General features: G+C 37.4%; 1 protein-coding gene across 4 annotated transcripts in view; it reads left to right on the top strand.

The window, feature by feature from the left end:
• The window catches only part of atp9b (ATPase phospholipid transporting 9B), a 58,239-nt gene that overhangs the window by 5,221 nt on the left and 36,825 nt on the right, over positions 1-16,193 (top strand). For all 4 annotated transcript variants that reach the window (XM_085148012.1, XM_085148009.1, XM_085148008.1 and 1 more), the window contains 9 exons: positions 3,138-3,311; positions 7,247-7,397; positions 8,526-8,639; positions 8,904-9,012; positions 9,617-9,675; positions 10,557-10,608; positions 11,900-11,994; positions 13,617-13,697; positions 15,483-15,558. In XM_085148012.1, the coding sequence (XP_085004138.1) occupies positions 3,138-3,311; positions 7,247-7,397; positions 8,526-8,639; positions 8,904-9,012; positions 9,617-9,675; positions 10,557-10,608; positions 11,900-11,994; positions 13,617-13,697; positions 15,483-15,558 (911 nt within the window). The remainder of the gene's footprint in view (positions 1-3,137; positions 3,312-7,246; positions 7,398-8,525; positions 8,640-8,903; positions 9,013-9,616; positions 9,676-10,556; positions 10,609-11,899; positions 11,995-13,616; positions 13,698-15,482; positions 15,559-16,193) is intronic.

Genomic DNA, 16,193 nt, shown 5'->3' with positions numbered 1-16,193 from the left:
CACCCCAAACAAACAAAAAGTAGCCAGTAGTAGTTGTTGTATTTTTGACATAACCATTGATGACAACACACTGATGCAACATGCGGATACTGGTCTGCAAAGCTCTGTGTAGGACCAATACACAACCTTTACAAGACACTGAAGTGCAGTGCTGAGTGTGTGTGAAGTCATTTGAATGAACAGGTCTTACTTTTTTTTCTCACTAGAAGTTGTTCTTGAATGTCAGTATTTCCCCTACAGTGACACCAGCCATGTGTTTGACTGTGCTTGTGAAGATATTGAATGAAAATCTTGCATTCCCAAATCTCAGAACCTTAATTTTGGACATGACAACTAAATGCCAAAATCCTGACTTGAATCTTAAATTTTAACCCTAAAAATCTCTTTTCTTAGGTTTGTTCTTTCTGATAGTAATAAACTCAAACTGGTTCTTGCAAATACAGCTGAACATAAATGTATTTAGTTTAGTGCCTCATGCTATAAAAAGGCTCCTGAGATCATGCTGCAAATCCAGGACATTTATTGGTGTTACAGTTTATCAAACTTCTTTAGGGATTTAATCCATCCCTCAGCAGGCCTGCAATACTAAATACCTTCACTCACTTGTGTTATTTTAATAAGCAGTTTATATTTTCAATAGCCGTAATCACTCAAACACATGTGGTATGTGTATGCATGTAACTGGACTTTCAAAATAATAACTTAGTGTGTGTGTGTGTGTGTGTGTGTGTGTGTGTGTGTGTGTGTGTGTGTGTGTGTGTTTTTAGTGGACATCTGTAAATTGTTGCTACAAAAATGAACTGGGTTACACTCTTATATGACAATTAAAAATTAATTGCTTGCAGCTGAACTTCATTACTATATAGAGACAGAGTTATTTAGCTTAACCTCATTTAACAGAAAGAGTAGGGTACTCGTTTTGGCGTTTAAAAAAGTAAATGCCATATTCATGAACCCCCTGTTGTAGTCCCTTAGAATAAATGGCACCTCCTTTTGATGCTCAAAGTGCCAAAAGAAATCTTTGAACAACTCAGAAGAACTGTCTTCTTAAATATTATGACTCGGTTATTTGAAAATGATCAAGAAGTTGTATGAGGAACTTTATTTTTTGTACCAAACTATATCTGATAAGCACTTTGCTGTGCAGAAATATGGGTGTATCATGACAGGATATAAGCATGAACAGATTCCTGTTTGGCTAAGTTACAGCATTTGTTACCGGCATGTTTCTCTTGGCTCAGATGTTGTTTGACTTACAAAAAAAAAGCGCTGCAATTTTTTTTTTTGTTTTGTTTTGTTCAAAATCTCATATAAATGAAACAAACTTTAAGATTAGTTCTAGCAAATTTTATTTGACAGAAAATACATTTTTAAATGTAGTGTAGTTGCTACACAAGAAATAATTATGACAAATATTTGTTTTATGATTTGTATGATAAATTGTACTCGTGTAAAATTTCTATTTCTATTTGTGCTGAGGCTGAATTGTGTTAATAAGGTTGTATTTTACGGAAAACACCATCATCATAGAGGGTGTTGATTTTGTGGAGACAATGAAGTGAATGTATAAACCAGCCAAGCCTAGTGGTGCACACCTTCTTCCCTTGTTCAGAAACAGAGCTTTGGGAGTTTGTTCATATGGTTTATAAATAGGTAACAGCTTGTTTTGTAGCAGAAAGTCCTCTTAACCAAGTGGCATTATCTCCGGTCCTTCAACTAAAGTTGCAGACGCTCTCAGCTCAAACAAAGTCAGGCTACAGCAGGCGTCTAAATGTTTTACTGCTGGGGAGGGCTGCATCTGTGAGTTTGGACCTTAAGCTCTTAATCCTGCTCATGCTACGTTTGCTTGCGCGCATGTCCATGTTTATTTATTTATTTTCAATAACGGACACTCTTGTACAGTGGAGTGACCTTTCAGTCTTCTTATATTGTAGTTTTTTTTTCTGAATGTATTTGATTAAAAATAAGTTTTGGTTTCTAAAAAGAGATTTGAAGTTTAAGTAAAAAAAAAAAAGAAATCTAAGCAAAACACAAACCCTCCCCAAATGGTGAAACTGAATGATGTTAAATTTCAATTAAATTCAGATTTGTTTGTTAGGTTATTTATTATTATTTTTAGTACAGTAAATTTTATTTGCTCAGAACATCCACCTCAGTATAATACATGGAAGATCAGTACTTGTATGTGACATTGATCAGAAAAATGTTATAAATTTTTTCAGCTTTATTTTGCCTGTTGCTGATATGAGTCTCTGAATCTTTTACTGCTATATTTAATTGGCATCCACATTTTCATCACGTAATCTGGCAACGTCACTATAAATATTATTGAGGTCATTGCAGGGTTGACGTGACCACAATGTGTTTGTTTGTTTTTTCTTATAAGAATCTAGACATTTATTAGAGGGCGTCTCATGAATAAGGTGTAGTATATCTTCTCAACGGTGTTTTTAGTGTTTATTATGTGAAAGTGCTGTTGGCTCTACCCTTCTAACTAGCTTTAATCTTGGCTTTTCTCACTGAATCTTGCAAATCTTGTACTTTGAAGTGCTTTTTTAGTATTTATTTATTTTTTTTACCTTGAGATTTGCCCAAGTATAAAGTTGGTCATAGATGCTGTTACTTGTTCACACTGCTTGGATATACTGTTTTTATGATTTAAGATTAAAAAGGTTGAGTTTAATGTAATGAATAGAGTACTTTTTTCTTCTTTTTTTAAACTAGTGAAGTGAATTTGAACTTTTTTTTTTTTCAAAATTGATTCATTTATTTATTTTTAGTACAGTCTCAGCAGAGAATGTGAATACTTATGACCTTATTAATTTGTGTTTTTGGACACAATCTGAACACAAGTTTGGTTTTTTTTTGCCACTCACGTCAGAGACCACAGATTGAGTTGTACACATCAGACTTCATGTGCAGTGGTTGACACAGTTATGCTGAATTTACAACTAAAACAAATGAAAACACTGTTACAAAAAGGAATGAAGCACAAGAGTTGCTTTATCATGTTGTCATAATTTTATATTTAAATTGTTTATCCATTTCAGCATGTTTCTAAAATTGTTCTCCAACGCAGATACTTACCCTCGTTCAAAGTAACTGAGTCTTCCTAACACAGCTTACTGTTCTTTCAGATACTCTTTAGAAGATGAGCCCTCTAACTTGGATGAAATGCCCCTGATGATGTCGGAGGAAGGCTTTGAGAATGACGAGAGCGACTACCAGACTCTACCCCGGGCCAGAGTCAATCAGAGACACAGTGGCCTCGCCTGGTTCCTCCTGGGAGGATGGAAAGTCCTGTGTGGGAGGTACTTCTGCACCATTGTTGTTAATATGTTGATTTAATGATTATTTTTTATAGTGACGGTTTAGGCAAAATATTGATAGTTTACATTTTGGTTTATGTATCTGGGTGTTTTTTGATTATTCACTCAAGCCCTGCTATTTTTTAATAGGAAAATTCAATGAAACCATTTTAAAGCAAAAATAGATTAACCATGTTTTCAGTGAAGTTTCTATTTCTGATCCCTGCTGCAACCACATATTTTTACCTTCTGCCAAACACTGCACCACCTTCTTGTATGTTTTCTAAATAAACTTAAAGGAACCTGTAATATAATTTTCTAGCAATTAGACTACTTGAATAATATTTGTAATAGAAGCTTGTCCATAACAGATCTGTAAACACACAGAAAATAGATTGCAAGTTCACTCTGGGACATAAAATGGATTGTGCTTGTAGCCCAGTAGTCTTTGCTAAATAACATATTTTCATAGCAAAATACTCGGATATGTTTTGCCAAATGCTTTACTGACGTCGCCTTATTTTTAATCTACAGACTAGAGTAGTCCAACTGGACATTTAACATTTCCGAGAGTCTTTCTGTAAATGCAAGCGTATTGTATAATGTCAGCAAGCATGCTTGTGATGATCAGTTTGGATTTCAAACGCACTGGTAGCTGTGCATGAAGTGCAAAGAGAGGATAAGGGCATGTTTTTTGGTCGGGTTCCTCGATGCGCACCATCAGTCCAAAAAGATTTTCAGGTCAAACAGAACGGGGTGGTTTATCCGACTAATGATTTATTTGACAGGTTTTGCCCTCTAACGACGCTCCTTTCAGGCTAAGAGGACTGTTTGTTTGTGTACATTTATAAACACTTGTTTGTGTAGTACTCCAGTGCCCAAAACGTAACATTCACCGCTGCTGCAATTTCATAGCATATTCGGTTTTCAGTTCAGTTTTGTTGGTAGTGGTACGTGTCCAATTGAAGCTGCATATTGATCCCCCTCCCCATCCCCCCACTAATGAACAAATCGGATTTTTCACAGCTGACCAGTTTGATGCTTTCCAGTAATTTTATGTGTGCATAGTGTGGGATTATAAAACACAAATAATTCACAGTGAATAAGCCCCGACTGTTCAAATGGCATATTATTTGAATAGCATTCATTTGCTCAAATAATCGCTCTTATGAATCTGGACTCAGAGTGCACAGAGACAGAGAACGTCGAGGCCAATACAAACAGGACTTTTTACCAAAGTTGATTTATTTAGTTTCATGTTTTGCCAAGTTGCTTAAAATGTGGAAAAGCCAAGCCGTTCAGCATGACGGTATACACTGACACTCTCCCCTCTTTCCCCCCAGGTGCCAGTTTAGGTCATGCTCAGATCACGCTGCTCTCATTGAAATTTACCCGCACACTATGCCACTGTTTGCGTTTGATATCAGATATGGGAGATAAGCCCCCATTGTAGTCATTACCAGGTTGATGGAAAGTCACTTACTTTTTGAAAAGTAAATGTCGATCTGAACCCGTCTGTCGTTATTGAGTTTTGATAATATGGCGGTAATGATGTTAGTGCATGCAAGCAGAAATGGACTAGGGGTAAAACTACAAACTGCATATAAAAGTTGTTACATCTGCTGCTGTGTTGGCATTTGTTAACTGTGGAGGTACAACACATAAACATAAATATCAGTGCTCAGTACCAAACTAATAAAATATTAAAAATGGAAGTTCAGTAAAAGTAAGGCACAGGCTTCTTGGACAATATTTGTCACCCGTTCAGCAGACAAACACCTGTGGGCACGCGTGTCAGTCAAAGCAACGCACCACTATTTTTAAGCCTTGATAGTATCCAAAAATTATTCAGTGTGGAGTTGTTCTGATGGAGGAAATTACCAATTGTACCAGATTGCAAACTTGCGTTTTAACATGTATATCATGGGAATTGATTCACTTTTTGAATCAGCCCCAAGTGGCCACTGGTGGAACTGCAGTTTTTAGCTTTTTTATGTTGCCTTCTTTTTAACCTCAGAGGTTGCTGTTTGGGTAAAACTAACAAAACTAATGCGTGTCAACCAATTTCATGCAGTAGTTTGGTTGTATACATGCAACATGTTTGACTCTCAAGCTTAAATTGATTATCCAGCTCTGAACTTGTCTGACTTTTAACATAATTAGCAAGGGATTTCCCACCAGGAGAGATGCTAACCTTTTTAGATGATTCATAGCGTTAAAAGCAAAGGACCTCTTTATACAAGTGGGTCAAAAAAAAGCCTCGGAAGATCTAATTTACACTGATGAGACCTGGAATATAAATCACATCAGTACTGTAGGACGCAGCAGAACACAGCTGTGAGGCTCCATGGCTACTAATGGTTTAACAGCTGAGAACGTTAATGAGAATGAATAAACCAATTTGAAGTGGACGTCACGGTTGCGTCACTGTAGTTGCAGAAAAACAGGAAACTGGTGAAAGATGCAAGAAAACTGGTGAATCTAAGGAAAAACTAAAAATGTCTTTTTCTGCTTCTTTATTTATTGCAGAATATAAATGAAGAGAATAAGATGGCCTGCTGTTTGGTTCATGTTTGCAATTTGGATAAGAATTGTTTTTCTTTTATAGATACTATTTTTTTTATATATGTTTACACACACAGTTGCTGTTGAATTATGAGTTATTGATATTTATAGAGCTAGTTGAGTCTCTCTCTCGCTCACATTTATATTACTAATGTAAATTTTCGTTTCATTTTTAAGGGAAGACAGTTGTGTTGCCTCCATGTATTAGCAGCAGCCATACCATCCTCTCCCATTGCACAACCCCCTCATTTAAATGAACATGTTTGAATAGACACATTCACTCAGTCTGCACCACTGTTGCCACAAAGAAGCTGGCTTTACTTTGGAAACCCCCACCTCCAGTTACAAAAGCCCAATGGATTACCACATGTACTGATATAATTAGTAGGGAGCTATTAGTGGCGTTACTGCACAGTGCTAGAGCTGGCACTGTTTAAGTATTGTAAGCAAGGAAGGGCAAAATCACAGATTTGCTTTAATCGCTTTTTCTGTGTATTGCTTAAATTTGTATCTTGTGTTGTGCAAACTCTACAGAGATCCTCAAAGTTGTTTATTTTCTGTTTATTGGTTATATTTTTATCTTTATTATTTTAAGCTCAATGTGTCTGGAGAAAATTTTGAGAATTTGTGACATATAATGATTTAAAAACAAACTCGCGGAGTTACAGAGTGATTACTGAAATGTAAGAAGGCTGAAAATAAGTTTTAGACTCTGGTTGCTATGACAAATATTAAGTTGAATTTTAGGTTTTCAAAAATGTTTTCTTTTTTTTTCTTATTTTGAAAAAATCATATTCTGCGCAGGTTCTGGTTGGTAATCTGTTAAAATGTTACTAAAGCTGTCAGGCAGTTGTAGTAAAGTGTAAAAAAGTAAAATAAGGAGAAGTTTAAGAATAATTAATCTTTTTCAAGCTGCATATTTTTTTCAATAGCCTTACCTATGCTCCCTTTGTTTTTTTTTTTAATAAAGTCACTTCAGCACATTTTATTACTTGGATGCCCTTTTCTTGCACCATCTACTTCTCCTTCATCCTTTTACCACAACCCATATTACTTGTTGCTATATTACAAACATTGACAGTCAGTATGTTTCTTTAAAAATACAGAATGGTTTCCAAAAAGCCCTTGAAGCAGTGTGTAGCTCACCACATGCTAACATTAAAACCTGAAAAAATAAACGGTTTTATATATGTAAGATGTTTCCTTTTCATCATCTGTTAAATTGATTTTGCGACCTAGTGTGGAACTTTCTGACTCCCCTGGTACAAAAATAAATATCCCCAAAAAGCCATAAAGGCAGTGCTGTCTTGTTGTTGTAATTTTTGCCTTTTTTTGGGTCTGTTTTTAATCATATTGACATCTTCTTTTGTAAGCTGCTGTGAATGTCTGGCTCATATATGTCGGAGGAAGAAGGAGCTGAAGGCAAGGACAGTTTGGCTCGGCTGCCCTGAGAAGTGTGAAGAGAAGTACCCCAAAAATGCCATCAAAAACCAGAAATACAACATCATCACCTTTGTGCCTGGGGTGAGTGGCAGTAGCTCCCACACAACCTGTAGCCTGTTTCAAATTAACTGTCTTGCTTTGGTAACCGAATTCGCATTTCGTGCCCTGATCTTTGCTCTTAATGCAGCAGTTCTTCCTTTTATCGAGTCCATGTTCCCACTCTTTAGTGTCTACAGTATCAATTCATCCTTTCAGTTGAAATCAGTCGGTTTTTTTCACTGACTAACAGACTGTAATGCACAGGAGCATTCACTGGATCTCATTGTTAACTATTCTGTCATTAAGTTAAGGGTTTACTCTGTAGGGAACATTAGAGATCCATCAGAGTTACTTATTAAAAAGCAAATGGTTCCTTGATTAAGAGGGCTGCCTTCAGCCCTGGCCATTAAATGTCAACTGTCTATTAGAGACGTAGATATTCTCGTCGACGGTGAACAAAACGGCTGTTTTTCTCCCTCCACTTTGAATTATTAAATACACACGAATTGAGTTAGCAGTTTGCATTTTCCCCTAAAGGTCAGGAGGTTCATTAACTGTAGAGCGTCGTGCATTGATCCCATTGTCTCTGATAATCTGTGACTAGACACTGGACCCTCATTATTGCAAACATTATTCAAAATTTGACCTTAGATGACTAGAATACTGCGATCTCCCTGGTGATAGATGGCACATTAGCAAAGAAGCTTGAGCCGCTCACAAGAGCTACTTTGGTATGTGTAATATAAGAGAGTCTCTGGTGATTTCCACCTGAAATGGTATCTGATTGAGTTAACCTCATGTTGATTTATCAACACAATGCGCCTGTTTTCCTCCTTCGTTTGAAGCTTTGGTCACGCAGTGCAGGATTATTCTTGAAAGTTTTAGGCACTGACATCGTACCTAGTTGCCCTTACATGTGAAATCTGCACCCTGCGTGCCATTTGAAACAGACGTTCTCAAAGTGTCAGAGTTTCCATTAGGTTAATGTAAAGTTAACAGCATTAACATGTATCTTGTTCCCTCTTGGAACGTGTACAGTAACCCATCCCGTCTGGTTTGTTTCTGCCGCTGCATCCTCTTTTATCTTGTCTGCAGCTGTCGTCATCTTTGACTCACCTTGCTGACATGTTCACTCACCTCGCTGAATCTTTGTCTTCTGTCCCCTCTCAGGTTCTCTACCAGCAGTTCAAGTTCTTCCTCAATCTTTATTTTCTAGTGGTGGCCTGCTCGCAGTTTGTGCCATCACTGAAAATTGGATACTTGTACACATATTGGGCACCTCTGGTAAATGTTTTTATGTATTTATTTTTGATCTATCAAGTTGTTTGCAACTAAATTAAATGTACAGTGAAGCCAAATTAGTCGTACTGCTGGAATTCAGCAAGAGAATAAACCCATATTTTTCCACTTTTTACTATTGCAGCAGTTTTAAGTGAAAACCTGCTCCAATTTGTTAAAGTTAAGCAAATGCCAGTGTAGTTTAAATTTATGGATTTTATTATTGATAAAACTCAGTTTTTTTACTTTTTTTGATCCTTTGTCAATCAGGGTTTTGTGCTAGCTGTTACAATGGTGCGGGAGGCTGTGGACGAAGTGAGACGTTATCAGCGAGACAAAGAGATGAACTCTCAACTCTACAGCAAACTGACAGTGAGAGGTTAGTGACACAACTGAAAGAGACCTATTCACCTTCCACCTTATTCGTCTAGCTGTTTGCTGACATTATGAAGACTCTTATTCCAATGATTGAGGCTCCATGCAATTAAAAGATGGCTCTCCACTGGCTTTACACTTGCAACAGAAGTCATTCTTCTCACTGTAATTGCATTGACTCTTTTTTTTTTTTCCTTCAAATTTATAAACACCTAAGATCTGTGCCTTGTGTTGATCGTAGCACTTCACAGCCACCGTGTACATATGTACATGTTTGTGCATGTAAGCGCAGTGAAAGAGGAAGGTTCTCAGCGGATATTGGGGTGGTTTAATTGAGAGTGACCTTCTATGTCATTGTTTTTGTCTGACTCTGACCAGAGATGAAAACAAAAGGGTATTACGTTATCAAGCTGGAGATAATCAATCAATTAGAAGGTGAGAGGGGGAAAAAAAGAGCAATAGCAAAAAGTGGGCTGTGGTTTTAAGAGTCGGCATCATTTCCAAGGCCAAAAATCAATATCTGCATTTTATTTCATGACATAATTTAGTTTGAAGGTATTTCAGAATACAAGTCTAGAGTCTTTCACAATTTCTGTGCTTTTCCTTAGGTAAAATTCAAGTGAAAAGTTCAGACATACAAGTTGGAGACCTGATCATCGTGGAGAAGGTAAATCTCTCCTGTCTTTACCTCTAGATGCCTCTGCACGGAAGGATTCTGAAGGGATTCAGTTAGGTGTATTTGCTTGAAAAGTGCTGATTTGACTCATTTTTTAAGCTATTTAAAATATATAAAATAGGAATTTGATACTTTAGCCAACATTTTTGGAATTTATTTTCATATACTATGAAAAGATGTTTGTTTAAAAGTAAAAGCAACCACAAAAAAGGTTCTAAATTCTTCAAAACATTAGCTTGAGCTTATTTTATAAGCATTTGCATCTTTGCTAACAGGCAGATATTATGAAACAGATTAATGGATTTGATTTAAACAGTACGGTGGGAAATGTGTTTTATTTTTTGAAACTTAAGATACATTCTCAATTCTAAGAATTGAATTAAAAATGATCAATTTGTGGTCAATTCCAGCTCCAAATTTTTATTCTTGGACTCTTAATATTTTTTTCCTTCTCTTCCTTTAATGCCACCCTGTCTTTCTAGGCCACTTTCATCTGATTGGCTGCTATTCCCAAACAAATTGGTTTGTTTACTAGGAGTTTGTTTCTGTGCTCAAAACCCCAGAGCTGTGCACCTGAAATAACTGTCTGAGGGAAATCCTCTCTCACTGACATCAAACACAGCCAAGAGTATAAAAAACAGTCTGAAACAGTGTTTAGGGTGAAACTTGTGCTTTTGGGTCCTTTCCTTTACACCACTGTTACAGTGATATATGTGAAGTAAAATGGTGAAAAGCACACTAAGTCCATTTTAAAATTTTCATTGCTGTGCATTAGATTCCATATTTAATTATTCAGGACGATTTGGAGGGGTCAGTGCTCAATGACACACCACCTTTAACATTTTCTTCCTTTCTTCTTCTTCTTTTCCTAGAACCAAAGGATTCCTGCAGATATGATTTTCCTGAGGACATCTGAAAAAACTGGTGAGCAGATGAACTCTGGGTTTTGTTGTTGTTGTTGTTGTTTTTTTTTAAATCAGTCATTGTAAAGCAGGACAAAATATGTTGGAGACGCAAGTAGATCAGCATTGCCTGTACACACCTGTAACGGTATGTTTTCAAAAAAAAATAACGCAAAGAATGCTTACAGTTGAACTTTTGTGTTCTCTGTGGCAGTTCAGCCAGCTGAGTCAAGTGTATTTAGGTGAGAAATGTGACTTTTCCCTACACTTCTAGTCCTTTGACAAGTCACCCTGTGATTCATATGATTTGTTCAGGTGGCTGACGATGCAAATTCTAATTAATCAATGAACTGCATCAGATCCTGGCTCTTTTCTGAGTGGCATCAGGAGGAAATGTTCAGAGGACATCATTTCCATCAATCTTTGATATGTCAATAAGCTTGGCAGGAAGTTGTTGATGTCTTTGTCTCTAACTCACACACCCACACACATCCACATAAAATAACATATTTCTCTTTCGCGCATAGGCTCGTATATTTTGTCTTTCACATACTCATATACACCCTCACATCCCAGTGGTGTCACGTGACAAGCTGACCTGCCATTACTGCAGAAAGAAAGCATGAATCATCCCACTTGTGTTAATGTTTTCCATGATACTTAACCCTCCAGGGATGGTTTATAGTTGCCCTTTTACCCTCTCTGTCAGATAGTTGCTCTCATCCATCAGTTTCATATGTAATATTGCCTCAGATCAATACAGGTCACCACTGCTCAATTTTTATCAGGCTTTGCGGTGTTCACAGCAACCGCAGAGGCGTTCTGTTGTGCTACAGGCTCTGTATTAATGCTCAAGTTATTAGATTAAGACAATTTCTATGTGCTGCGAATATGTTTACGTTCTTTAGCACATGGTAATGTGGAAGCATGTTTTTTGGTTCAACAAAGCAGTCTCATGGTTTTGGCCTTTAATTGTTTAATCCACAGGATATACTTTTTAAACTTTGGTCACTGTCAGGTTTCTAAAAATGCAAATGTTAAAAAAGTCTATTGCTAATAAGTAATAACATTATAATGTGTGTTAAAACATGCAAAATGCCACAGAAAAATTGTCATTTTCAGAAGAAAAGCGTTTTGGATTAAACGTGAGTTATAATCTATTTGTCTTATATGGGAAGGTCAATTAACACAATAAACCAGTAAGCATGGCTACATGAATAAGTATCTGTACCCCACTTTCAGTGTGAAAGAGCAATGCAAAGTATGCAATCACAACAACTGTGCAGTCTTTGAGAGCTTTTGTGTTTTTCCAGGTTCGTGTTTTATCCGAACAGATCAGCTGGATGGAGAAACAGACTGGAAACTGAAAGTTGCCGTTGGCTGCACACAACGGCTGCCAGCAGTAGGGGTATGGATACGTTAGTGAATCTCTGGTAACAAACTGTCTGTGAATGAGTGTTGAGTTATCACTAGCAGCGCTGCTCATCGAATGTCTGTGCTGTGATGGAAACCTAATCACTGATGACAGACAGCAGGAACAGTCTGAACCTGACAGCAGCTTCCTTTAACTGGAGATGATACCCAACACTTCAGATTTGAGTTTTTGTTTTTTTGTTGCCACTTAATGCAATCAGATAATTAAAGTTTCAGCAAGTCATTTGATGATTGAGCCACGGCTTCTGTATTGGGTTTCAAGGCACCCGAAGATGGCACGAGCTTTCTTTAGTTGAGCCAGTTTTTGCCTTGTTAACACGCCTCGCTTTTATACTTCATTAAAAGATTGTTCATTTGCCAGAGAATATTGGGAGCTAAAGTAAATTGGTTTGATGCGCTTTCACAACAAGAAGGGTTGCTGACTGTGAATAGTTGAGGTCCTAACTAATCAAGTACGTCCCCCATCCTACGTAGAAACTTTTGTAATATAAGCACTAAATTATCATCATGTCTACACCCACTGAGAATGTATTATAGTTTATATGTTCACAACTCCAGTAAAACATCTGCTAATTATGCTGTTGTTTCTATATTTAAACTAATGACTTTCATCAGGGTCATGTATTGTTCCTCCATCACCATCCACACTTGCTATCTCTAAATCATCGCTGCACCAACTCTGTGCTTCTGTCTCTAAAATGCTGGAGCAACATAACTCTCCATTGGGGGTTCAGTAAAATAATCTTCCCTGCTCCTCTTTAACTGCTCTGCCCATGTTCTCGCTAGGAGAACACTATCTGAGCACAGCTGAGGCCTGCCTAACTGCTGCCCAGGCTCCACTCGCTGCATTCCTGCCTGAATAATTTAATATTTACAATCAATTTTTGTTCCACCAAGACGGGGGAAGGCTGGTATTGGGTGCTTGACAGGCCTTAGGCTGCAGTCTTATTTGTCAGGGTGACTGAGAGAACAGATGATTGAATGGTCGTGATTCAGTGGTGATTGTTGTGACTTCCTGAGGTTGTTTCCTTCTTTTGTTAATAAGCCAGATCCTACATTTATGGAAGTGCTGTTATCTTAGTACTCCCTTCATTGACTCTGGCAAGATTTAGTAAAACAAACAGAGAATCAACAAAGAAACAAAAGATCCTACTAAAGGTTCTGCTTGTGTAGCAAAATCGGTCTTATTTATTTGACCAACTGCGCTAAAGTTATTATTACACAACACACTTTGTAGTACATCACATATATATTAACTAAGACTTAAGTTCCAGCAATACATGTTATTTTAAACAATATTTGCTGCAATATCCAATTATTCTGCTCTAATAGGAATTAGTGAGGCTTTTATTTTCAAATTTAAAGTATATTTTTCTAACATATTTTCACATCTTCCAAATTAGGTGTTTAGTTTGAGGGCAACAGACTGTAAAATACTGAAATGTTAACAGTTTTTACTCTCCCTTGAAAACAGCTGGTCTCTTTTCCATTTGTAGTTTTCAGAGGAATCGCTCACTCATATAACCTAGTTAAATGAGGCTGTGTCTCATTTTCAAACTAATTAAATGGCACCTCTGTCGTGTCTTCTCGTCTCAGGATCTCTTCTCTATCAGCGCCTACGTCTACGCCCAGAAGCCTCAGCTGGACATCCACAGTTTCGAGGGGAATTTCACAAGGGTACAGTAGCTCGTTGACATATTTATAACCTGTAAAACAAATCTCAAAGAAATGCAGATTTTTCTATAGAAAGTGGATTGACATAGAAGATGTGTATCACTGCAATGTGTTGACAAGTGACAACAATAGGGGCTTGTGTGTCCATCTGGGCCTGTTGTTATCTCCAGCAGGCATGCCTCTTACATCACAGGCAGGTTCTTGCAGCTCCAGCTCTATCCATCCTGTCTTGCTTGTTGCTCAGTGATTTTTTTTTTTTCCTTTTTTTTTTTTTTTTTTATTAATAGCAGATTAGCGCAGCCCCCACAGAGAGGAGAGCTCCAGTACAAAGGGGGGCTTTGTGGTCCGTCTTCACTCTTGGCCACACACCAGGCTTAGTGAGCGAGCACTTCCTGCGCTCATTCATCCTCCACGGCCTTCCTTTGCATAGCGTGTGCTTTTAGTCTGAGCAGGATGGGAAAAAAATGGGTTCCCACAGATCCGCAGCAAATGAACTTACCTATTTATGAGAGTTTCTTTCTTTTTTTTTTCTTTTCTTGAGACGGATATAGTGGCTTTGTTTCTGCGGTCTTCATTGAGACCCTCTGCAGTTATGAACACCGTACTGTGATGCCAATGTCAGAGCGGTCAAGCATTCTGCAAACTGCCATTTATTTTTCATGCACCTCTTCCCATGTTTGAGTGGATTGACAGGATGTGGGTGCTTAGGTATCATAATTATCATATCGGGCAGGCAATTTGAGCCGAAACTGGAGCCTTGACTCTGCACTCCTGACTCAAGCCATTTTCAGCATTTGTCTTTATTTAAGAGAGAAGGGTGAAACGGGGAGGGTGAAACAAGAGGCTCTCAAGGGGCTTATTTATCACTAAAATCTCATCTACTTGAACACTCTATACTGTTTTTTAAAAGGAGCCTCTATCGCCATGCCAAATCTAGTGAAAGTATAGGTAAGGGGACTACTGTATTGCTATAGTCGGCACAACTGTGCAAGGTGCTTGAGAAAATTAATGGCACAGCAGAGCTCAGCCATCCTGGTCAAGCTATGCACCGTCTGAGCTGGGGTCTCTTAACCATTTCTGTTCTGTCCAAACAAACTTTTCAGCTTTTTCCTTTTAATTATTGTCAAAAAATCTATCAATCAATTGGGAAATGTAGTTTTTTCATTGCAATTTTATTGAATAATGGTTATCAGATAGTACACACTTTTATGTAATAAAGCTAAGATCATTATTATTATTAAAAAATAAAGTGTAGACCCACTGGTGGTGATCTTGGAGCCTCTTGCACAAAACAAAATAAAGATTTCAATCATTAGAAATCAGATTAATGTTTTTTTTACAGTTTGTAAAAGCTGAAATAAAATTAGTCTTCATTATTTTATTTTTGGTGAGAATAAAATGTTTAACTGCAGTAAATTGTCTTTTACTATTAAAGTCACTGGAGTGAAATTCATCTGTGGTGCTACTTTTGTGTTTGTTTGCCTGAGGGCCACACTGAGAAATACTAATTAGAAGGTGGCTAATTGCAGAAATAAATTCACTGCGTCGAGGTATTTCTTTGAAGCTCGAAGCTTCTTTGGTTGAAGTTTTCCATGTCTTAGGATTCTTGTTTGCTTTGTTTTTTCTCACACACAACAAAGTGTCACAAAAAGAAAGAAACAAAAAGCATGTTAAGTTTGTACTAGTAATATGTAGAATTTAATTTGTATCTAAATATAATTTAATTTAATTTCAAACCACCAGTTAAGTTATTTAAAGTCCTAATTATGCCAATTTGTTTATTTGCAGGAAGACACGGACCCACAGATCCATGAGAGTCTGAGCATTGAAAACACTCTTTGGGCCAGCACCGTAGTTGCATCTGGTAAATAAATGAAAGCTATTGTAGCCTTTTCATTTTTTTAAATTGAAGTGAATCAAAAAAATATTGCTTTATCCAGTTTAATTTCACCTTCTGACACCTTTTATTGTTGCTAAACATGCTAAACATCAGCCTAAAGATGTGAATGCATGTCTGTGTAAATGTTTTCAGAAACATGCACTGACTCATATTTCATTTTTCTTATTTTATGCATTTTCTAAATTTGTTGCTCACACTTCCTGAGTGCAGTGCTCAAGTTTTGCAAAGAGAATTCATGAGCAATCGGTTTGATTTAATAGATATTTGCTTAATAAAACCCACGGTGGAGGTGGTTCTCCTTCAGTTCAGCCAAGCCATTCCTGGCAGAAATGGTTGTGTCAGTTGAGAGTGTTTGTGACGCTCCCAGCGATGGCCACAGCATTGATCTGTGGTGTTGCTCTCCCCTCTGGCCTGACCTTGACCAGAAGAGCAAACACACACAGTGGCACAGAAAGCCTGACTTAGACTCGTTACATCATCTCTGCTTAGAAATGTCATTGTCCCTCACAAGACTCTTCCTGACAGACACCTCTCTCCTCTACAGTAGCGTTCAGGGCGTTTGATCTGGCCCAGATCACTGTGTATTCACACGGTTACGG

Source organism: Neolamprologus multifasciatus, chromosome 22, assembly GCF_963576455.1.
Source record: "Neolamprologus multifasciatus chromosome 22, fNeoMul1.2, whole genome shotgun sequence".
Classification (NCBI taxonomy): Eukaryota; Metazoa; Chordata; class Actinopteri; order Cichliformes; family Cichlidae; genus Neolamprologus; species Neolamprologus multifasciatus.
The sequence above is the reverse complement of the archived record's forward strand: the minus strand, read 5'-3'. Positions and strand labels throughout refer to the sequence as shown.